A 23647-nucleotide genomic window follows, 5' to 3' on the forward strand; every position below is an offset into this window, starting at 1 on the left:
CACCTTCCTTGTAACTTTAGCCACAATAGCGTCGAGAATAGTTTCGTTCATTTGGACAAAGTACTCGCTTTCAATTTGTGAACAGACTGCAACAGCTTTTAATAGTCTGGCAACTCTATCAACTCTTTATAGGCTTCATTACCTCCGACGCAGATTACCAAAAAAATAGGATCAAGGCGCAAGCTCACAACTTGAATTACGGCTTAAATATACTTTTTCGATCCTGAAACATTTGATATCAGTGCTGCAAGTCCAAAGAAAAATTGTGGGCAGTTTGTTTCACGGTTCAAACCCACTCCCCGCCTTGGGGTTCGGTTCGTAAAGCTTGTTTTCGTATACTTAGATAATTCGTATGAAATAGTCATATTTTGTTTTTAAATTTATTGCTGCCCGTTCTACTGAAAATATTGCAGGACGCAAATATTTTTAGATTTTATTTTTGGTCAAGGTTCGAACCGGTTTGGTTTAAAGCCGGCTTGCAGCCTTAGTACATAAGATTCGAGTCAGCATCTCTCTCGCCTTATCTTTCTTTATCTCTCTCTCTCTCTCTCTCTAAATATTTTGCTCTTCGTTTCTTAATTTTTAAGAAAATATACTACTAATACGATCATTTTAACTGGAAAAACGTTTTTTTTTCGATTTCCCAGCCCCTCACTCATTGATAATTGAGCGCCCTTTGAATTTAATTATGATAATAATTGATTTTCATTCATAAATACATAGGAATATTACATGGCTTCGGGAATTATAAAAAGAAAACAGCTTGCTGTGATGTTGGCCAAATACAAATGATTTTCTTCTTCAGTTGACATTTCCTTGCCTCACTCTTTTTACTCTGACAGGCAGCTGCCATTGGCTCTTTGGCTTTTAACAATTCAAAGCACTGGCGATCGATTTGCTGGCAACTACGCTTGAATTGGACTGTTGAGCCGTAAGGGATTGCCAAGTGGCAAGTCAAAGTCGCAAAGTTATTGGGTGGTGGAGCGGTAGAGGGGGGTGAATGAATTGTGAATGAGGGCACTTGAGTGAGGTGCCGGAAAGCACTTGAAATTAGAAAATGGAACGCTGAGGCGAAAGACAACGGCGATTACAGCACATTGTGTGGCAATCATGATGGCCATGGAGGACCAGCCCAACGGAAAACCAAAGGCGACCCAAACAAACCCCATCGCAATACCGCCCCGGCCCCGGCCCCGGCCCCGTTCCCGCACGCTGCACGCGCCTATTCCCACACCCTTGGCCCGTGAGTGGCGCATTGATTTGAACGAATCAAAGCGGTATGCGCACTAAAAATACCAACAACAAGCACCAGGGCAATACCAAATCCAGATTAAGCGTGACGTTCTGGAAACTGGGCGTAGCCCAAAAAATCAACAGGCTGTCCAACGTGTGCGACCAGGACGGGCAGCAGCTGTCGACGAACGCGATGCGTGTGTGCGAGTGAGCGCGCCTATGCAGCAATGGTGGTGGCCAACACAGAATTCCAGCTGTGATTCCAACTGGAATGCATACTTCAGCTAGCCGTCTCGCTCGCACAAGTCATTGGTGGTGGTGGGTGTCACACGCTTATCAAAGCAGAGAACGCCAGAGCGCGTCGTTCCCGCTGTCGCTGTCGTTATCGTTGTCGCTGTCGTTGTTTCTGCTTTCGTTCGTCAGTCGCTGTGCTTTGTGGCGCACAGACGGTTCGTTTCGGTGCGGTCGCTCGCTCAGTTCACACATGCTGAATAACTGTAACCGCAACTAAAGCCAACGAGTGCGAGCATTTGTTTTAGTTGTTCTTTTTGCTCTCGCAGCCTCTCGCTGGCGCTAACTTCGCTGTCGCTGTCGCTGCCGCTGCCGCTGTCGTCGTTGACGTCGCTGTCGCCGTTGGCGTTGGCGTTGGCGTCGACGCCCAACTTGATTTCTTCCAATCTTGGCTGGGAAATCGGAATCGCAACAATTGGAATAGTCGTTGAATTTGCGTGCTGCGATAAGCTAGCACAACCAGCAGCCCCCTCAGCACCCTTCCAGCTACCATCCCACCCCAACCCACCACAGCGCGGCGTGGCGTGTCAAGTGCAGGCACTCGCTGCTGCCGCTGCCACTGCCGCTGCTGTTGTTTCAATCAGCCGCCAGATTCACACTCTCAGCTTCAGCTTCAGCGTCAGCCTCAGCTAGCGCCGGCGTCAGCCAGACGCGTTCCATGACTTCCAACTCTGCGCGCCCAGCGACCGACCGTGATTAACTTTTACGGTTTTAGTCCGCTCGATGACGCCGAACACAACAGTTATACAACAGGCCAGCAGCTGCTTGCATGGCTGATAAAAGCCAAAAGAAATCTGTTCCGTAACAGTTGCCTCTGTTGAACGCGCGTGTAAATCCGTTTCCGTTTACCGAGCTCCCACATCCGTATCCGCTGCCGTTTTCGCTGCCCATGCCGTAGCGTGTGCCACGCCAAAGCTTTTAAACGTTTACGAGCACTTATCAAAAAAAAAAAAAAAACAAACAAAAAAAAAATAAGGAAAAGAAAAGCCAAAAACAAACAAAAAACTCAACTCATGAACGTTGGCAAGATGCAAGCGCCTGGCCAGCATCAGCATCTGCTGCATCCGGCCGCATCCGCTGGTCCGCCGCCGCCGCCGCCGGCGCAACAGCACCACCTGCCCATCGACTATAGTTTGGGCAACTTTAAGCCCGCCATTGCAGCTGATTTTCCCGGCGGCCCCTTTGGCGCCAGCCCCTCCGCATCCTCCGCATCGCCCTCAACCGCCACGTCAAGCGCCGCGCTGCAGGTGCGCGATCTCAGCACCTTGACCACAATGGCAGCAATACCCTCACCCACGCAGCTGCTGCACCAGCGCATGCAACCGGCCCAAATCACGGTGGATGCACATCATCAACAGCACCAGCAGCAGCAGCAGCAGCAGCAATTGCCGCCGGCGGCTATATCGCCACATGATTACGCGCCCATGTCCGCCTTCAAGGCGGTGCTGCCCAAGAAGCGAAACACCGACGGTAAGCTAAAGATACAGATAAGAGAGCATCCTTCCGAATCGTATGCACCTCAGTGAAGTGTCAAAAGACATGCAAACTAACCGAATAGTACATGCCCTTACATATCGTTATAACCAAAGGAACAATCATCCGAAAGAAGTCTATATAAATAATTGACTTAAGGTTTTTTTCTCTATGTGAATGGTGCGAATGTGATAGAACATACAAAAAATTTACTCTAGTATCTTCACTTTAAGTTTTTTTTCGAAGCTTCACAATTGTAATTCGCAACAAGTTAAAGCTTTAAAGATGAAAAGGCGCAGAGTCGTTAACAATGTCCGTTTATGATAAATCTGATAGATTATCGAAAACTTTCTATGAGTTGGCAATTCTAATATATTTTTAATATACCCATAATATACAAAATATATATATATCCATATATGTTATACAATATAAGTAATACATTTTCTGTATATCTCTATATATATTTGTGTATCTATATATATGTATGTACATATATATATACATATATATTTTTTTTTGTTACTGAATTCTTTGCTTTATTTGCCCAAATGCCACAAAATGCATTCCGCTTAAAGTTAGCAGTTAGGGATAGCCAGTGATTAGATTTAGTGTGAGCAACTTTGCAACTCAAACATTTTAATTAAATTCTGTTAACTATAATTTCATTTTAACATATATATAACTAACTAGATTCGTTGGGACAGTTGGCACACACATTTTTTCTTCTCTCACAAAATTTGAAAATTTAAATTTAAATTTTAGATATTGTAACTATCTCGATAAACAATCTCTGAACAGGCCCATGAATATTCATATAGATAGTGTCTGAGCTGTCGCAACATTGAAAATTTCAAAATATGTAAAGAAAAATCCAATCAAGTCAAGTGTTACCCTTGAACCTAAGATCAGGCGCAGACACAATATTTACCTAACAATTTATGCAGATGACAAAAAGAAATAAAGGCGAGTATATAAAAAAAAAGAATAACAAACAAGTGCTCGACTAAGACATATCCTGTCAATAGATTTGATGTAGCTGAGATTTATTTGAAAATTTATTCCAAATTGAATCTATATATTATTTAACTTAAGAAATTTTAAATTCCAAATGGGCTATGACTGACTTTTTGTTGAGATAGTTGGGGCTAGTAAATATACATACCCTGTATCAAAAAGGATGTCAACCTTATTTTCGGAGTATACATGCTTACAAAATTTAAAATTTGTATTTTTCAAATAACTTGATGAAAATTGATAAGCTTGAAAACTTTTTAGCTTGACAAAATAATTCCCTGAAAAATTATTTGGCTTGGCTCTTAGACAAACGTACGTATTAAAGAATGCAACTTCGTATTTAAATTTTATATACAATTTTTTTAAGCTTTGCACCAAATTCTGTTTAATGCCAATGTGGGCAGAGCTTTATCCCAGACCACAGGCCATGCTGGGCCGTCAGCTGGTTTTCCCAAATGCCGCATTTCATATTCCCAAGTTAATTAAAAATATTGCCAGATAACTCACACACACGCACGCGCATTTTAGCGAAATGTTTCAAAAATTATTTGAATAATGTGTGATTTTAAAATATTGCAATTCTGACAATCGCCAACAGGCACTCGACGTTGGCCAAAAGCCGCCGACGAGCGGGCCCAGAACAATGTCAGATTAATTGAAAAAAATTGTTATGTGTGCTGTCCGAACGGGTCGGTGCGGGGCGGGGCGGGGCGGGGTACGGTGTGGGGGTGCTGGGCAGTGCTGAAAATATTCATTATTCCGTTTGTGTGTGTGTATGTGTGTGTGTGTGTTGGGCGCTTAATGTGCAAATCTTCCGTGTGGACATGGCGGACAAATGGATATCGGGGATTGAAAAATCCATAGCGAACCACAGATACGGAAACGAGTGCGCACGGACAAGCCAAACGGACAAACTCATAGATACAGATACAGACAGCAGGCATATGGTGTGTACAACCGTGTGTGTGTGTGTGTGTGCGTGTGTGTGTGTGTGTGTATATCTGGTCGTTGTCGTCGCCATCGCAGTTGAATTTCAAATATGAGCATTGAATGAATGAATGAATGAGTGTGCAAGCGCACGGCCATGCTCTGAAACACACACACTCACACACACACACACACACACACACACACGCACACATAGCCAGCGACAAGCGGATTTCATTTACCGGCATTACATGTATCCAGCGGATATGTTTTCAGCTCCGCAGCTTGAGCCCGGCACAGACATGGATATGCCCAAACACACACACACACACACACACACACCACTCCGTGCTGTGCAGAATTTTCAATTCCGTTTGGCGCGCCACATTTTTTTTTTTTATCATTCTCCACTTTCCGTTTTTCTGTTCGCCATTTTCCACATTCTCTATGCGTTTACTTTTCGTGTTGTTGGGTTTTTCTCCGAGTTCTTTTTTGTTGCCCTCTCGTAAAAATGTATTTCGCTTTGTTTGTTGAAATATTTTTTTTGGTAAAATATTGGCGAAGCAGCTTTCCGCAATTTCCTGAGTGTCCCCCATGCGCCGGGTTGACTGATTGGCCACTCCTGTCGAGTTGTCGCCGTTGCACAATCATCGCCAGGATTTTGGATCTTGTGTGCGACCCCACCGCCCCTTCCCACCCCTTCCATGTGGGTAAAAATAAGTATCACAAAAAATCTCAACGGTTTGCGCAGGAAATGTGATTAAATTCGCTTTAATTTTGTTTGTGTATCATGCGCACTTAGTTTACGCTTGAGAATTCCGGAAATACACCCAGACGATTGTTTTCATAGTTAAAACAAAAGTTGAAGCACTTGAATGAATTTTTGATTAGACTAGTTTCTTGTAGGTGCTTGAAAAAAAAACTCTCAAGTTCTAGTTAGATATATTCCACAGTTCTAAGAGAAAATTATATACGATTTTATAATGTACCAAGAACCCTATTCATAAGTTGAAGTTCAAAAGTTCAAGAGCTCACAACTCAAAAGATCTGATCATATATGCCATACAGAAACCTAGTTTTTTTTTAAACTTATATTAACTTTCAAGCGAAGGAAGATTAAATATATCTTTAGATCGTTTGCTGCAACAATAAATATTCCTAAGCTTGTCGCATTAATTAGCATAGCCTAAACTGGCAAGAACAAAGGTCATATACACAAATAATTTCCGTCTCGATTTCCCATTGTGCCAAGACAACAATTTAAATTGTCGCATGCGCCAAATGGATCAACACCAACCCGAAGTTTTTTAACCCAGCCCGGCCCGGTCCGGTCCGGCCTCATTCAATTAATAGAAAAAGATAGCAAAACTTTGTCAATGGGTTACGTTTTACCGTAGCGCAAAGTGAGTCACGAATTAAGTTAAATTAAAATTGCCCACGGCTCTCGGACAGTCGCCCCCGACAAACTACTTAAGAGGGAGGCCCAGCTAGACGATGAGTCGAGCACGAGTCAGAGATCAAATGGTCTAATCATAGAACCTCACGCACTGATTCATTTGGGCTAATGATCAGGGACAACAACAACAACAACAACGACAGCTGCGCATGCTTGCCAAATGATATCAGTGAGAAATGTGATCGGTATTTGGGCATTGATATTGATATATACATATAATTTATGTGTATATGTACAGATTAGATGAGTATGTGGCGTTATGGTTGGGGCGATATAAATTCTACAATAAATTCTTAAGCCATTTTCAATCACACCAAACAATTGAACGGCGATTCGAATCAATTAAAAGCAATCGAAATATCCTATCGAATATATACATATAAATCGATCCATTGCCAACCGACGGCACAGAGTCAAGAGCTCTCTAATCAGAGCCAAGTGTTTGGTGTTTGGGTGTCTAAACGGCAACGGGCCGTACTATCTGGAAAATTTACGCATCGAAAATTGTTGTAAATTCATGAAAATAAACACAATATCGAAGCCAGGCCATAGGCGACTCCAAGGACCAGCTGCCTTTCTGCACCAGATATCTCAGAGAATTGTTCGGAACTCGAGAAGCTTTACTAAACTAATTCCCAAAGCAATCACGATGACTGCCTTGTTTATAATCTGAAGTGGTTCAACAATCGAAGCAAAAAGAAATGATTAGCCCTAAGGCTCAACGCGTGTATTCATTGTAGGGCATTCACATAGCGACTCGAGCTGAACAGCCTTAAAATGAGGCACTACCAATACGCCTACACTGAGAGAAGTCTCTAAATTGTGCTGGTCTTCAATTTGTTTAGATCAGGCCAATTAATTTTATATCAATATAATCATTTAAATAACTTGCATATCAATTTTTGTGTTTTACATGAATAGTTAATTTAATTAATATATAGTTTAATTTAATTTGAGAATTTTCGTTCAGTGTATCGATTGTCGCTAACAGTGCTAGCTACCTTTGGCACTCGTACATTATTGATCAATAACAAATTGTCGCAACGAAAATCAGAGCAATATTTATGAAATATTTATGGCACACGTCGTAATCATTGGCAACTCATCGAATATGCGCTCAACGCCTGTCATATATCTTTCAACTTCTCCCAAGTAGACGAAAATTGGGCATTGTAAATCTATAAAGATACCAAAACAGTCAGCCCGTCCACCACTCAGCTGGCAAACAATGCAACAGCAACACTCTCCCTTAAACATATACACACACATATATATATATATATATATAGAGCATGTATCTACAAGATACATTTGTAGCTGTTGCTGTTGCTGTCCGTGCTGTGTACGCTGTCGCTAATAACTACGCACACCGCACACGCGTTATGATTTACGATCCGAAAGGTAAATAGGTAACGACATCTAAACATGTCAATATCCTCGCCCAGTTGTAATGTTGAAAGTGTAAAAGTATCGTAAAACCAACGACCGACCGATAAGTATACAACAACCACAAGAAGTTCGTTGAGCCGACCGCAAAATATGGTTGGAAAAAAAAATAACTCTCGCATAGTTGATGCCACATTAAAAGAGAGTCCACTCTTATTTATGATCCGATTATATTTGCTCGGTTTATCGTCTTTACCATGTTTGACAAAGAAAAATCAATTTCGGGTGTGAAAAAAAAACCCTTTAAGCATTCCCAACACTTTTTCGTCACGTTCCAAGCTGTCGAAATTGTAACAGATTTTAGATCAGAGAAAACCAAAAATCAGATTGCCAAATAAATATGTAAATATCGCAAGTATACAAAAGATTATCCAATGCGTCGAAGAAGTTGCACGAATCCTTTGCTTCAAATAATCTGCTCTACCTTACAATCTATACTTCAAATAATTAGGATCGCTCTGAAAGCTATTATATTATACTTCTTAGTACTTAATTTTATAATCAATATTTAATATATTAAAGATACGTTTGTAATGTTTTATATAAGACCAGAGAGTTACGTGTTAACTTAATATCTTGTCCATCGATTCTATTCGATATAAACTGATGACATTATTTTAAAAAGCTATGTCCCATATTATTTTGTAGCATTTTAGATCATATAATATTATGGGATATATTATCAGTAAAATCTTTTTAAAGAGCCAAAGAAGTTTTCGTACATATCCTAACTAAAATTAAAATATATCATATGTAGGATGACATGTTTTAGGCGATTATCCTCTATATCTTCTATCTTAATATACCCAAGAGTTCTTGAGGTCTGCGCCATTTCGTTAGACCGCTGCCAACTTGACTCAGCAACTGTGGTTTTATTTCAGCATTCAGTATGAGGTACTGCGATTTTTGTAGGATATTGATATCGCATTTGAGTCTCATAAACGCTACCAGTCGATATCAGCTTATGGCTGTGATATGAGCTCACAGACAGTTTACAGCCCCAGCTAAAATTGGACCCTGAGCAGTACGTAATATACGAAATTAACTGGCATCAATTGCCACACCTTGTAATCCGCCAACTTCCCAAAAAAAAAAAAGAGTCAGATATGCTAACCAACTGAACTGGGCAGCTATGCTTAAGGTAGGCGGAGACTAGAGAGTGGAATGTATCAAATGATATTTTGAGTGCACTCGATAAGGTTTTTTATGTTGGTCAATAAAGGGAAATTGTGCTCTCTATATCATTATATAGGCGCAATTGCGTTTTATATTTCTCTATAGCTCTGGTTATCGATAAGTTCTAGCGAAAAAATCACAAAAATATTTAAGCAAATAAAGAAGCTTCTACCGCGTATCATAAAACAAACCAAACAGGAACTCTGCAATAACTCGAGAGATAATATTGAAATGAAAAAATAATTTTCGTCTTGATTTTGCAATTTAAAATCTGACCGAGTCGGACATGAATATATATAGATATAATTTTCTTATTTTTTTTTTGGGGGGGGATTTGAAAAGTGAAAACGTGCTGGGACAGCGGCTGCCAGCGACCACCAATTAAATGTCATTTATCAGCAAAAAAAAAAAAGAAAAGAAAAAAGAGTCTAAAGTTTAGATAGCCTTCTGATTTATAGCCCTGCGATAAGCCCAGCTGAGCGCAAGGGTTGCGACGGGCTAGGGCCTGTGGCAGGGGCAGGGGCAGGGGCGGTTGCGGGGGCCGGCAGACGTTTAGCAGGGCTCTAACAGTCATTGCATTGGCATTGGCATTTGTCCGTCGTTGCCTGATTGATTTGTAGTGTGTAAAAGAATAAATATGTAATTTGTAATTGCGCTGAGCTTATTTGCAATCGAATCGAGACGCTTCAAAGCGCATTCACCGACAGCAGCAACTGTTGCTGATAGCACGCCAGCAACTGCAACTGTTGCTCGCCATCGCATGGCTTTTGTTTGAGTACGCAATCCCCATCTAATGCCGCCTGGAGTGGAGCAGCACGAGTGGAGCTTAGGCCGGGGATTGAGAAACTGAGACATTGAGACCCACTCGAGCGGCTCTCATATGCCGCATTCTTAATCTGCTACGAAATCGAAATCGAAGTCGAAATCTCAACGAATTCGTAAATCATGCATCAGGTTTTTTGTTCGGCAGCCGGTGACCAAATCATGGCCCTAATCTATCTACCCGAACTTTATGGCACCCACTTTTGGCCATATCGGTACCCAAGCTCTATATTTATTATATTGTGCGCTATTTTATTCGCTGCGCGTTTCGTCGAATCTTTTTTTTTTTTTTTTGTATTATTCGCTTTCATATTTGCCGAAAGGCAGCTATTTTATAATATTGTACTACGACCAGTATTTATATTGACTTTGCGGCCCCCAACTACTGTTCTTTCGCGCATTTGATCGATTGGCTTTGCTCGGCAATCGATATCGTTATTGTACCTTGGTGCCAAGCATTGTAAATTATGCATCGATCGAGTGGCAAAAAGAAATCTATTAAGAATGTACTTAAAATTAATATGCCATCACATAAGCTAGTCATTGTCTGTTTCTCAGCGAAGCAAGGTTGAGGTTGAGGTTGTGGGTGAGGTATTCTACTGAGAAGGTTTCTTTGGGCTTCGAAAGTTTATTCAGTTTGGGCTATTAACAGATAGTTCTGGTAGTCCAATAGAGTAAAAGCTATAAGCTTCTATAATTTTCAACATGCAACAAATTGATTGCATAAAATATTTAAAAAATTGTGCAAAATATTATAATAGAAATTAGCTGTGCTCAATTTCATACATTTTTATTCCACCTGTCGAACAATTGTCAAAAATTTCGAAAAACGGCGAAATTATAAATTAGATTACAGCACATTTGAAATAATTATCACCCACTAAACAAAGTCGGGCCGAAACAATGATAATCCTGCCATAAGCGCATCAATTGATATGGAGGGGGCGCAATACACAATGGCGAGGGCGTGGCTGGGGTAGGGTGTGTATAAACAGGATAACAATGATTTCAATTACCATGCAGTGTCGAATAATTATTTTACCTATTTTTTTTTTTTGTGCTGGGCACAAGTGCGTGGATATTGCGTGAATATTGCTCCCGGGCGTATAAAAACAGATGAGCAGTGCGAAGGGTGGGTCGAGACTGTGCCCAGGATGCGAGGTCCTGCACTCGATGTGGGCTGGGCGGACGGGGCTCGAACGACGGCTATGTCTAATGTGCACAAATTTATGACTTTACTAGCGAGTGTACCAAGGGTTCGCAACATGGAACTGAGGGCGGGGTTGGCTCGTGGGCGGTTTGTTGTTGTTGCTGCTGCTGCGTGTCGTCTGTTTACATTGTCAGCCTCCAGGCTGGAGCAACAGCAACAGCCACCCTGTGGACACATGCTTAAGCTCATTATTATCATTTAAACAAGTCGGCCTACGTGAGCCACAGCCAGAGCCAGAGCCGGGGCCACTTGTCTCCGGGGTTGATTTTTGGCCAACTGGCACTTGCCGGCAATTTTCTGCGTTAAACGTTTCCCCAATTCTCGCATTCAATACTCAAAACTCGGCAAAATTGAGTACTACTCTCTCTTCCTGTCCAGGTCCATAGCTGGTGGCCGTGTGGCTCCTGCTGGTGGTTGTATGCAATTCGTTTGGCTGTCGGGTATTCAGGTCTTGTGGGTGCTTGGGCTGCTGGGTGGTCAGAATGGGCGCGAAAATGTTAATGCTCCCGGGACAATTGTGTGCATAATTAGAATAAAGGGTTTGCAATTGACATTTACTGTAATGGCGATGATTAAAATTTGCCTGTTTTATGCCCAGCTGGGGTCAGGTTTCCTTATATATATGATTCTTTTATTTATTTCTTTTTTTTTTTTTCGCTAGAATATTAATGTATTGAGGAACTAGATACAAAAAAACCTGCTGAGAATTGGCAAATGAAAAGACTTGAATTAAATAGAGAATTATTTATAATTATATAAGGAAATTATCTTTTTGTATTTTTATAAAGACTTTAAAATACCAGAATATGTTAAAGAAACAAATGTTATTATTCTGTTAATGTCAAACTGTTAAAAGCATATACATTCAGCCAAGCTGTTGCAATAGTAGAAAATAAGCGAGGATAAATTGATAAATCTTTGCCTTAAATGAATCTTGCTTTGAAACAAAACTTTTGACGTATATCTTAGTAAAAACTTAAAGATACAAATTTTAGAGTATTTTCTCTTCATTTAGAGAGTTGACTTATTAAAATATTATACAGATATTTCACCTCTCAGAGCACCAGCTACTCTTTAGAGTTTCCGGCCAGCTCCGGCAAGTGTTGTGCGATTCTGTTTAATTTCGAGAGCCTTCGGTACCGAATGTTTTGTTAAGTGTTGCCCTGAGAAGCACTTAAGAACATAGCAAAGCTAAGCGAACTGAACAATAACCGCAACAACAAAGGCGCTGCAATAAAAACACTTGACACTCTGACGCCATAAGGCCAACCCCCCCAAAAAATAATGGAAACGGGTCTGCGGTAAAGTATCTGAGTAGCTGCAAATGTATCTGTATCTGACGGATGCGTGCTTGCAATTTGCGCGTGGGTTTGTTTATATTTATTTGGCTTTGCGTTTGCCGCCTCACTGGCTGCCACAATCAAAGCCGCATCATCAAATTCGCCCCCTCTCTACCGTCATCTGCCCACCCCACCTCCGAAGAAGCCCCTGTGCCTACGCAGTCACTTTTATCTGCGTGGCGAATTAGAATGTTGTCAAATTGTTATTCTTTTGTTGCGATGCGTATTCATTCATTCGATTCGGATTCGCTCAGGCCCGTGGCTAAGCTACCCCTGCCCCTGCCCCTGCCCCTGCCCCTGCCCCTGCCACGGGCCTTACCCCTTTCCTTTGCGCCTGCGTTAACCCACGAGTGTCGCCAGTCGCCAGCCGCCAGGCGTAGTCGTCGTCTCAATCCTCAATATGTCTGCCTGTTTGTGTGTTTTCTGTTTTGTCATGCTCCATTTACCCGAGTGCGGACCGAACAGATGTTCTATTTAAACGCACATTATTATTATTCCATTTCGACAGGCGAATCTGAGGCTGCCATGCCTTTCTTGTGCGCACCACACAAAAGTGTCGACAAACGTTTTCGTATAAGAGAATCAAGAGTCGGAATAATTTCGAATAAGTTTTAGCTTTGTAAATTATGTTATTCTTCGTTGGAAACGAAACATTGTTTTGTTTTTTGTTTAGTGAGATCTTATGGACTTGAAAGATCACTTTTTTGTCTATTTTTATGTTCTATCCTCTTGTGTCTTATTTTTAAATGTTTGATACCTAAGTATATCAGATACAGTATTTTATTGAGACATTATTTTTTTATAGACAGGCAACTTTTATTTTAAGCAACCTGTGTTGAATAAAATTATCAAAGCTTATATCAGATATTCAATTGTATAGAAAGTACCTCTTAAATTTTGTGTCAACTTTGCTCTGATATCACCAAAAAGGAATTTGATTTGTTTCAATTTGTCGGGTGGCACGCACCCTGGGCGTTATACACTGGGTGACACAGTCGCTCTCGACCAACACGATTGTTGATGATGACGACCCGTTGATGTCAAATGCGGAACGGGGCGGCATTGGTAATATCGTCGAATGCTGCTCCTGCTGCCGTGCCTTATGCTGTGCGCCTGATTAGGGTGAATTAATGGTCATGTAAGGTGGATTAGGCGATTGAATACGAAAATAATTACATTTGAAATTCGATATGCTGCCAACTGTCAGCCGATGTGTGTGTGCGTGTGTGTGTGTGTGCTTGTGTGTAATACAGGTGCATATGTGTGTGCGTGTGTGTGTGTGTGTGATTGATGATGTGCTGCTCTGTGCTCTGATTTCGCTAATAGCTCACTTCCCTTCTCCCCCGTCTCTCATATTGTAGATGCATCGCACCCCTTTAGCATAAGCAGATTGGTCAAGACTGAACACCTGACGGCAATTGTGGCAGCCGCGGGCCTGAAGCCACCGCCGCTGTCGGCGCACAGCGTCGCCTTGGCGGAGGACAACAACAATTCCATCTCGATGCTGAGCAAGAACCAACAGCAGCAGCATCAGCAGCATCAGCAGCAGCAGCAGCAACTGCAGCGTCCCAAGCTGCTGCCTTATCTGAGCGCCAGCGAACAGCTGCGGCAGTCGCGCTCCCGATCGAGATCACGATCGCGCAGCGCCTCGCACTGCTCCTCGCAGATCGACATGGACGATGCGGACAGCAGTCACGAGCGCTACTCGCGGCATTCGCGTCGTTCGCTGCACTCGCGCTCTCGCTCCCGTTCCCGCTCCAGATCCAGATCACATTCGAGCAGCTCGTCCGTGGAGCTGGAGGTGGACTCGCCGCCCGGCAGTCCCAGCATGAGTTCGCCCAGTGCCGCCTCCGTTTCCGCCTCCGAGCTGCTAATCACGGCCAACAGCAATAGCAGCGCCAAGAAATCCGATTTGTTCTCCGTCTCCGCGCTGTTGCGTCGCGACGAGCCGACAACGCGCCGCGCACGTAGCCCACCGCTTGGCCTGGTTGGCGCCTCGACTGCAGCGCTGGCGCTGCCCAATCCGCTGGAGGCCATGCGCCAGAGCTACCCGCCCAACTATGATGCGGCCATGTTCCAGCGCCCCATCTTCTCCCCGGCGCTGCCCTTCTTTGCCGCGATTGCCTTTCACCAGGGACAGCAGCAGCAGCAACAACAGCAATCCGGACTAGTCGCAAGGTGAGTTTCATTTTAAAATCAATCTAATCAAATCTTCTGCTTTAAAGTCAAATGAATTTCTCAAGGTGTACTTCACACACAGTTAAAATCAAATTTCAAAATATTTTTAAATAATTTTCATTATTAAAAACAAAATGTTAAAAATGTTTATCAGAAACTGTTAAATAGAGCCTTTTTAATTTCTTCTTATCAAATAATAACATATTATATTTTTAACACACTGAACGATTGCATTTCTCTCAGTGTACTTGACTTCACACTCTGTCCGTATTGAGTTGCCTTAATTAAGTGCGTACTTAAGCTAATTCTCTCTGTTTCTCTCTATCTTTCTCGCTTGCTCCTGCGCAGCTACCATCCGGACTCGCAGGAAAATCTCTTCCGACTGCGCAGCCTGATGGTGCCACTCCAGTCTGCTGGCCAGAATGGCTCCACTGCGGCTGCCGCGGCGGCAGCGGCAGCGGCGGCCGTCGGTGTGGGCGTTGGCGTAGGCGTGCCACCGGGCGGCGGGCATTTGGGTCTGCCGCATCAGCCGCATCTGCACTTCCATCACATGGCCGCCAAGTGGCCGGGCCTGCATCAATTTAGCGACCTGTACTCGTGCATGAAGTGCGAGAAAATGTTCTCCACGCCGCACGGACTCGAGGTGCACTCGCGCCGCACCCACCACGGCAAGAAGCCCTACGCCTGCGAGCTGTGCAACAAGACCTTTGGACATGAGGTCAGCCTTAGCCAGCACAGGTATGTAAAGCACTTGGCCACAAGCATTTGGCCAGGTTCACTACAAAGTCCCTCCGCATACTCTGCTGACCACGCCCCTCATTGGGGAGGGGGTGGGGAGGGCACTTTGCATGCTTAATGAGCGGCCGGGTCCGGCCGGGGACAGTTTTGCGTTACTTAATTTAGCTGAAATGTTGGATTTAGCCTGGCCAAATGTTTGCTTTGCGGTTGTATTTAGCATTCAGCAGCCGCTCCAGGGAATTCGAGCTTGGCTTTAATTACACCAAATAGCCGCCAGCATTTTATGCTGCATGTCGTTTAACGGTACCTCTTTTTCCACACAGGGCGGTGCACAACGTGGAAAAGGTCTTCGAGTGCAAACAGTGCGGCAAACGCTTCAAGCGCTCCAGCACCCTCTCCACCCATCTGCTCATCCACAGCGACACGAGGCCTTATCCCTGCAGCTACTGCGGCAAGCGATTCCATCAAAAGAGTGATATGAAGAAGCACACCTACATCCACACGGGTAAGTTACTTTTTATCCTAACTTAAATATCTGCATAGCTGGGTCTTAAATAATGGAAAAGCATAACTGCCTGCAACCTCGAGAATAGAAAATTGTTTATAGAGGCTACGACTGTTATTATGACAATTTATGGATCTTATTGTAAAATAGGGTCGAGTTTGCCACACGATAGATATAATAGGAAGTGCTATATGATGAGGATATTGATAAAAATAAATTTATTTAAGGTATATAGAAACTAAACACTAGAAGTTTATGAATACTAGCGTATAGATGCATATATAACCCTCCATATATGTATATATGTAGGTCAATAATAAGTGCAATGCATATTGTTTAAGAGGCATCAAATCAATAAAAATACCTTGTATATCTTGTGCTTCCTATATTAAAGATTTTGATATTAGGCCCATAAATAAAATGCTTAGTAAATTTTCATATTTTCAAAGTCCCTAATATATAGATAATAGTTTTCATAAATCTTACAAATTTTTAGTTGATATTTAGAAATGAATAATATTGAGTATGTTACCATAATGTTATGGTAATCAAGAAACTGGGATATCTTGTCGTTACTGCTACTGCATAGAATTATACATACATATGTGCACACATCTATATACATACACATATGCACTTGTGTATTGTACACAAATGCATATATGTACTTACACACATACATACATACATATGAAGACAAGATATTTGCAATTTTTGGAGAATGTCAGCGATAAACCCAAATGGCGAAAATGGGAACCGGAAACGGGCGCCATTAAAGCGTCGAACCAACCGCCAGCTAAAGCCACAGTCGCAGTTCCAATTACAGTTACAGTTACAGTTACAGTTGCCAGTTGACAGAACATCGAGTTTATAGGGTGCCGAGCGAAGGGGAGGTGCAAGGGAATTGGGTACTACAAAAATGAAGCTGACGACGGCGATAGGAAAGCGCAGAAACAGCTGAAAAGAGCGCCAACTATAAAAGCGCTTGCTCTCCGAAAACAGCAAGAGAGCAACTAACACACGCACACACATACACAGACACACTCACGCCCAGACACAGAGAAATATATACAATGGCAAAATGTAACTGATAAGAGGCAGCAGTGAGGACCAGCATTGACGTCGGGCTATGTACAAAGCTTGGGAGAAGCATTGGAAAGACAACGACACATACAATACACAACACACACACACACACACACACACACACACACAGGCAGACCTAGACTACGCCTTGAAGCGCGAAAGAGAGCGAGCTAGTGTGCCAGCGACAAGCGACAAGCGACGCGGGCAGAGAAATCACAGCCGACCAATGAAAAATTTAGTCAAGAGATTTTGATTTTCTGTTTTATACGCGCGCACACACACACGAATACACAAATACGACGCACACATTGACGCATGCACTTGCCGACACAGCGCCTGTGAGACTGTGTGCGTGCATGTATTTGCGTCTGTGTGCGCGCGCTGCGCATACACCCCTATATAACTATAACAACAAAGCTCTGCCCGAAAACGTAGCAGCTGCGCTGCCGCCGCGACGCGCACTCTTGCGCCGCCATTACGCCCAGAGCCTCTATATTTAGTTTCTGGCTCTTACTCATGGAAGTCTAATCTCTCTCCAGTTAGTAGACTTCTACTGATTATATATGACCGCCATCTCTATTTAAAGCAAAAATTATTCAGTGCATACGAAGAAACGAACTTTGGAACTTTGGAAATATGATATTTCGTACATTTTTCTTTGAGAACTTCTTGTATTAATAATTAAATATTTTAGAATATTTCTCTTAATGCATATTTGATTTGTCAATCTACTTTTATAAGGAAATAAAGCTGCTTTCCAATCTCATTTATTCATTTTTTAAAATTATCAGCACAAGAATTGCTTAAGGACAAGCATTTTCCTCAACTTTCAAGATCAACTTATCATCTTTTCTTGATAACAATATTTTGTTGCCCTCAAATCAGTTGGCAAATTGCAAGGATAATAACCTTCTAATAAGCAGCGCCGCGCTCAGAACCCCATCTGGCCACACCCATCAACCCCGTCGCCCAATTTGCAGCCCCCGTTTTCAGCGAGCGTCGTCTGGCCAAATCAGTGGAAGGCGACACACACAGACGCAAATATTTCAGACATTTTTATCGTTCGGCGTCTTCGATTTAAGACGTGTGCCCCACAACACACCCCCTTTTGGTTGCCCTTCCCCCGCCCGTTCTGTTGTCTGATTCGTGTTGCTTTCACACACATGGGGCAAGGTATATGATAACGGATCCTGTATGTCTCGGGATTTGCTTCAGTCTTTGGCTTTTCGCTGGCTTAGTTTACTTTCTTGTTTCCCTGTCCGATTTGTGTGCGTGCTTCTGCTGCGCTTTACGACCATCCTTAATTTTTCTCCATGTTTTTTTTCTCCTATTACTCAGTTTGTTTACTTTTTTCCGACTGTTTCATGTTCGGGCGACGTGTTTCTATTGCTAGCAATAAGCGGGGGCCAGCAGATTTTTTTCACATTGATGTGATTTGCCTCAACATTTCTCTGTCTGTTGTTTTCCATTTCCGCATTTACGCTTGGCTACGTTTTTATATCCGTTTTGTGTTTAGCTCGCATTTCCATTTTTTATTTTCCTGCCTCAGATTTTCGTTTGTAAATTTATGCGCTATAAAAGCGAAGCAAATAAATTTTCTATAATCGAGTGTGTGTGTGTGTGTGTGTGTGTGTGTGTGCATGTGTGTGTGTGTGTGTATTTGTTAACTTATTTACTTATTCATTTCGAACTTCAAACACCTTTGATTCCATCAAGGCTGGTAAACAAATCGATAACCTAAAGCTGGGATATTTTAAAGAAACGCAATATGATAGAATCTTAAAGCTGTTTATTCAAACTTTATTATTTTAGACATTTCATCGCTTTCTTTTATGAAAAAACATCCATACTTTTCTTAAATATCTTCAAAATTATTTTGACGAAACAAAATTAAATCTATTCGCTACATTTCAATCCATTATTTCATTTGATTCAAGCTCGCTTCAAATTCAAAAATGTAAATGTATCGGGAGCATAAAAAGCAAATCAAATCTCAACGCATTCCAAAAATATAAAATCTGATTCTATGCGTTGCGTTTAAGACTAAAAATCATTTTATTTCATTTTATTTTTGTCTGCGTGGCTCACGCTGCGTATGCGTTATTTTGTTAGAGTTCACGAAAAGAAACAGAAAATGTTAAAAGGCAAAGCAAAGCGAAATATAAAACGTGTTGAATTGAAAGGATTTGCCAAGCATCCTTCTAAGACAGAAACACACACAAACACACACACACTCACACACACGCACACACAGACAATTGCACAGACATAAAATATTAGAAGAGTAAAAGAAAAAGCAGCGCAGAAGCAAGCAAAGATTTAAAAGAATTTCCACAATGTGATGCAATAAAAATCCTTGAAATCTGTACATACAAAAACTGGCGCCCCCTAACCCACCCCCGCTGTTCCGTTGTCCCGCTGCCCCCGCACCCAAACTCTTAGCAGCAGGGCCCGGGCTATGTATGCCCTTAGCTTGGGCACTGAGCGTGTTAGTTAGAGCAGCCAGGCAGCTCCAACCAGAGCTACTCCCACCGCCCCTCCCACCTTCGCCCAGACTAACCATGCCCTTAGCATGTGGCAGCTCTGAGAAACAGCAGCTCCCACATTGGCAACAGCCGACGGCCGACGGCCGACGGGATTTGGATTTGGGTCTCGTTAGTGTTCGTTGCTCGTTTGCCGTGATAAATAATAAAAGCTGCTCTATAATCTCTGCGACTACGTGACGTTATTTGTGCCGATAGTGCACGAACGTGCCCCGAGCCAGCCTCTGAACCAGAAACCCTTCAGCTCGAGCTGTTCACAAAGCATGCTCCGTGAGGACGAGCACGCCGATGAGCAGTCGTCACAGCCGAGAGCTACTACAGCATGACTACTCAATTTTTTACTGCTGCTGCTGCCACAGCTGCTCCTGCTGCTGCTCCTTAAGCACAGGCAACATTTTCGACTCCTGCCGCGGGAGCTAAAGTTGAATCAGAGCACATCCCAACGGTCGAATGTTTCAGAATCACGTCGCTGCAATTCCATTATATACTTACAGCGACTGCCACTTCTCATCTATACATATATATCTACATATATACACCATGGTATATGAAATCTGTTTCTGTGTGTGTGTGTGTTGGCATTTTATGTATGTGTGCGCGCGTGTGTTTACTTTATATACATTGTTCTGGTTTTCCATGCCCAAGTCGCAGCCCCTCGCAAATTTAACTCAAGTTAGCATTTTGTCGTTATTTTGTAGTCATAGTATGTGTGTCTCTGTGTGTGTGTGTGTGTGTGTGTGTGTGTGTGTATCTGGGCATATATGTAGCGCTGTCTGGAGCATTATCTCTGCTGGCCAAAGTGTATAGGTTCCATAGATAAGCGCACATTTTTGTGTGCAACCATCATAAAAATAAAAATAAAATAATATAGACAAACTGGTCAAATTATATGAGTAGACTGTGGGCAGTCAGCTATTTGCCATATGTCCTGATTTACAGTAAAAAAATAAAACATTTAGATACACTGCGAGAAAAGAAAACATGCGTTAAACTCTAATATTTTCCAAAGTATTTCCCAATATCTAAGGGCAAATTATTTTTTTTTTTTAAGTATTCAACGTTGTTCAAAATCAAGTCTTTACCATGTAAAAACTTAATTGATTATTCTAATTCTAATTCTCTAAGTGTAGTGTTTAGATATCAAAGAAGTATAGATATACCATATAGTATGCATGTATAGGTTTTCCTCTTATATAAATAAATATTTATATAAAAGCGTATTAATTTATTCGTGGGTTCTAACTCTTAATTTCTAATTTCGTTGGTTTTTCTCAGTGTTGCTTTGATATATCAGATGTGAGAAGGTATTAATATACTATATAGTGTAGGTTATGTTTGTGGAATCGGTCTACGAAATGTTCGAGGAGTCGAACAATAGGTATCATATATTTCTTTTACAATGATTATCTTGAATATATGGATAGCTCATAATTTAAAAATATCTTCTCTACACAAGCGATTAGATAATTACAGATGCAGGCATTTTATTATATAAAGAAGTTTTTAATATATTTCCGACTTTGATAACTGCGAATCAAATCTGAAATGGCGCCGCCGAGCAAAATAAAACACCTCAATTAGGGTGGGAACAAGCGCACAAAATACGAGAACAAATCTCTAATGAAAAATTAAACAGTCTTAAAAAACGCTATAAATGTAATAAAAAATAAAAAAAAAGAGCAGAATCAACAAAAAAACTTGAAGTTAAAATGCTTTAAAATGGCCATAGAAATTCTTTTAGCATTTTGTACATTTTTATTGTGGCTGCCTTTAAGTGCCAAACCGCAAACACCACACAGATGAACCAGAAAGTTGAAATTTAAAAACTCAATGTGGAGCAGGAGCCGGCAACCGCTCCATGAGCAGGGCAAAGGGGGCCAGAGGGGAGCTCGTTGCTGCGGTCGACGCCATTGCTGCCATACGGAGATGATGACGAGGTCTAGAGCCTGAGGTTGTCTGCGGGGCTGTGTGGGGGATGGTCTGACTCAGCGCAGCTCAGACAATTTTTCGGGGGTTGCGTGCACTTGTGAGTACGTGTGGGTGTATCACTTATTTTTTGAGGGGGGTCGATAAAAGGGGGTGTGGGTTGGTTCTGGCAACGGCCATGAAAGCAAAGCTCGTCTCGTCGCTGCCGTAAAATGGCGCGCACTGGTTGCAAGGACAGCATGCAAAATGCAAACGCCTATCGATTTTAGTGTTAACTATCTAACTCTGTCTCACTTCCCCCCTCTCTCTCTCTCTCTCTGTGTTATTGCAGGCGAGAAACCGCACAAGTGTCAGGTGTGCGGCAAGGCGTTCAGCCAGAGCTCCAACCTGATAACGCACTCCCGCAAGCACACAGGCTACAAGCCCTTCTCCTGCAAGCTATGCCACAAGTCCTTCCAGCGCAAGGTGGATCTGCGACGCCACAAGGAGACACAGCACACAGATCTGCGCGTACATCTGGGCAAGGTGGACTTCATGTCGGCCGCAGCCGCAGCTGCCGAACTGGGCGCCGGACCCGGACCCGGACCGGGCATCGGCCTGCCCATATCAACGCAGACGGCGCCGTCAGCGCCAGCGAATACCTCCACGCCGGTTAGCTCGATGAATTGCCAGAAGGTCTCGCTGCTGGCATAACAGCAACAACTGCAGCAGCGGGAGCAGCAGCCAGCGCCAGTTGCATTACCAGGTCCAGTACCGCATAGCCCAGTCCCAAACAATCGGAATCATTGTGCAATAGCTGCCGACACAATTGGCCGCCGGCATCCATTTCCATTTGCCGTTAACAAAATTTGAATAGTTTAAGCCGAGATGCAAAAGAAATTTCCAGTGTTGCCAAACATAAATAGATGCATACCATAAACAACATTATACCAAAGAGAAACAGTTAAACCAAAATAAAAAACAAATCTTAGGCTCTCTCTCTCTCTCTATCTCTCTCTAATTCTCAGCGCACAGCAAACGAAAAAAAAAATATTACAAAAATAACAACACACATTCTCAAAATTAAACAAAAAAAATAAATAAATAAAAATTCCAAAAAAATTGTTTTTTTGTAAATTAAAATTATATATATATGCATATTCGATATGTTTGTGTGTGCGTGTGTGTTTGTATGATTGTATTTGGATTAATTTACATGGAATTTACTGATCAAGAAATATATATATATATATATATACATACATCTTCTTAGCTGCTACACATTAAATATTTAAATAAAAGCAAAAAGTAAATCAAATCAAAAAAAAAAAAAACAAGGCCATGAATCGTGCGTGTATTAAGTGTAAAATGTAATTAAATAAAAAACCAAATACCAAAAATAAAGAAAAGAAAACGAAAAATATTAAGCATAAATGTTCCAAATGTTCGCTTCTAGATAGTTGTGAAATTTTAAACGCTATTTTGATATTATATCATTCCAATGAATTTAGTCTAATTAATAAATTTTTAACTTATTTATGCATATGTGTGTATGTATGTAAAAACAAATGCTAAATAAATATATTTTCATTTTAAAGTTCAAAAAAAAAAAAACATAAAAACAAAAATAAAAAACATCATATAAATCTAACATACACTTTAAGTATTTTTATGTTTTCCAATAAATTAAATTTATTAAGCAATTAAAACTAAATAATTGTCGAATTCTTAATTTTATGCTGATTTAGCAACTGAAGCTGCTAATCGAAAGGGGAAACTCCATTTTAAATACTTTTTAATAGAAATTTGATTAATTTTGGATATTTGGAATAAACAATTTTGAAGAGACTTAAAGACTTGCCCCTCAGCTGGGCTTGTAATAGACCTCTATCCACGCTTAATTTAAAAATTCCAAGAAATGCAATATATATGAAAAAGGGCAAAGAGCCTTTTTTTACATCATTTAATAGGTTTCAATTATTATTTTATTAAATTGGTTTAAATATTACTATTAAACTTTCAATATAATTTCTTATACAAATATTTGATAAGCTGGCCGAGATCCTGGGTTCAATATTGAAATTTTAGTGTAAATGTTAATACTAAATTTTTGCAAAATATATATGAGAATATTTAACATATTCAAAGAATCTCCTTAGGTAGATAGAGATGAATATAAATATTATTTGAACAGCAAAAGAAACTATTAAGTATTAGCTATAGGGAAGTTTTATGCTAGGGTTTCATATGTTAGGTTTTTCTTCTATTATACAAACTGTAGTTAAGAAAAAGACTCCTGCC

The 23647-nt window shown here is 41.5% G+C and overlaps 1 protein-coding gene across 2 annotated transcripts; it reads left to right on the plus strand.

Annotated features, from left to right (window-relative positions):
* Positions 1-1677: 1677 nt before the first annotated feature.
* sens-2 (senseless-2) lies at positions 1678-22893 on the plus strand. 2 transcript variants are annotated; one of them, XM_002052464.4, is made up of 5 exons: positions 1678-2994; positions 13753-14569; positions 14918-15307; positions 15631-15812; positions 21699-22893. In XM_002052464.4, exons 1-5 carry the CDS (start codon positions 2538-2540, stop codon positions 22058-22060), a joined length of 2208 nt encoding a protein of 735 aa, XP_002052500.1. In that variant the 5' UTR covers positions 1678-2537; the 3' UTR covers positions 22061-22893. The 2 variants fall into 2 exon arrangements, with proteins under 2 accessions (XP_002052500.1, XP_070065219.1); XM_070209118.1 differs by lacking the exon at positions 1678-2994 and adding an exon at positions 13272-13529 and having other exon boundaries at positions 21699-22892.
* Positions 22894-23647: the final 754 nt, after the last annotated feature.

This window comes from Drosophila virilis, chromosome 4 (genome assembly GCF_030788295.1).
Source record: "Drosophila virilis strain 15010-1051.87 chromosome 4, Dvir_AGI_RSII-ME, whole genome shotgun sequence".
Classification (NCBI taxonomy): Eukaryota; Metazoa; Arthropoda; class Insecta; order Diptera; family Drosophilidae; genus Drosophila; species Drosophila virilis.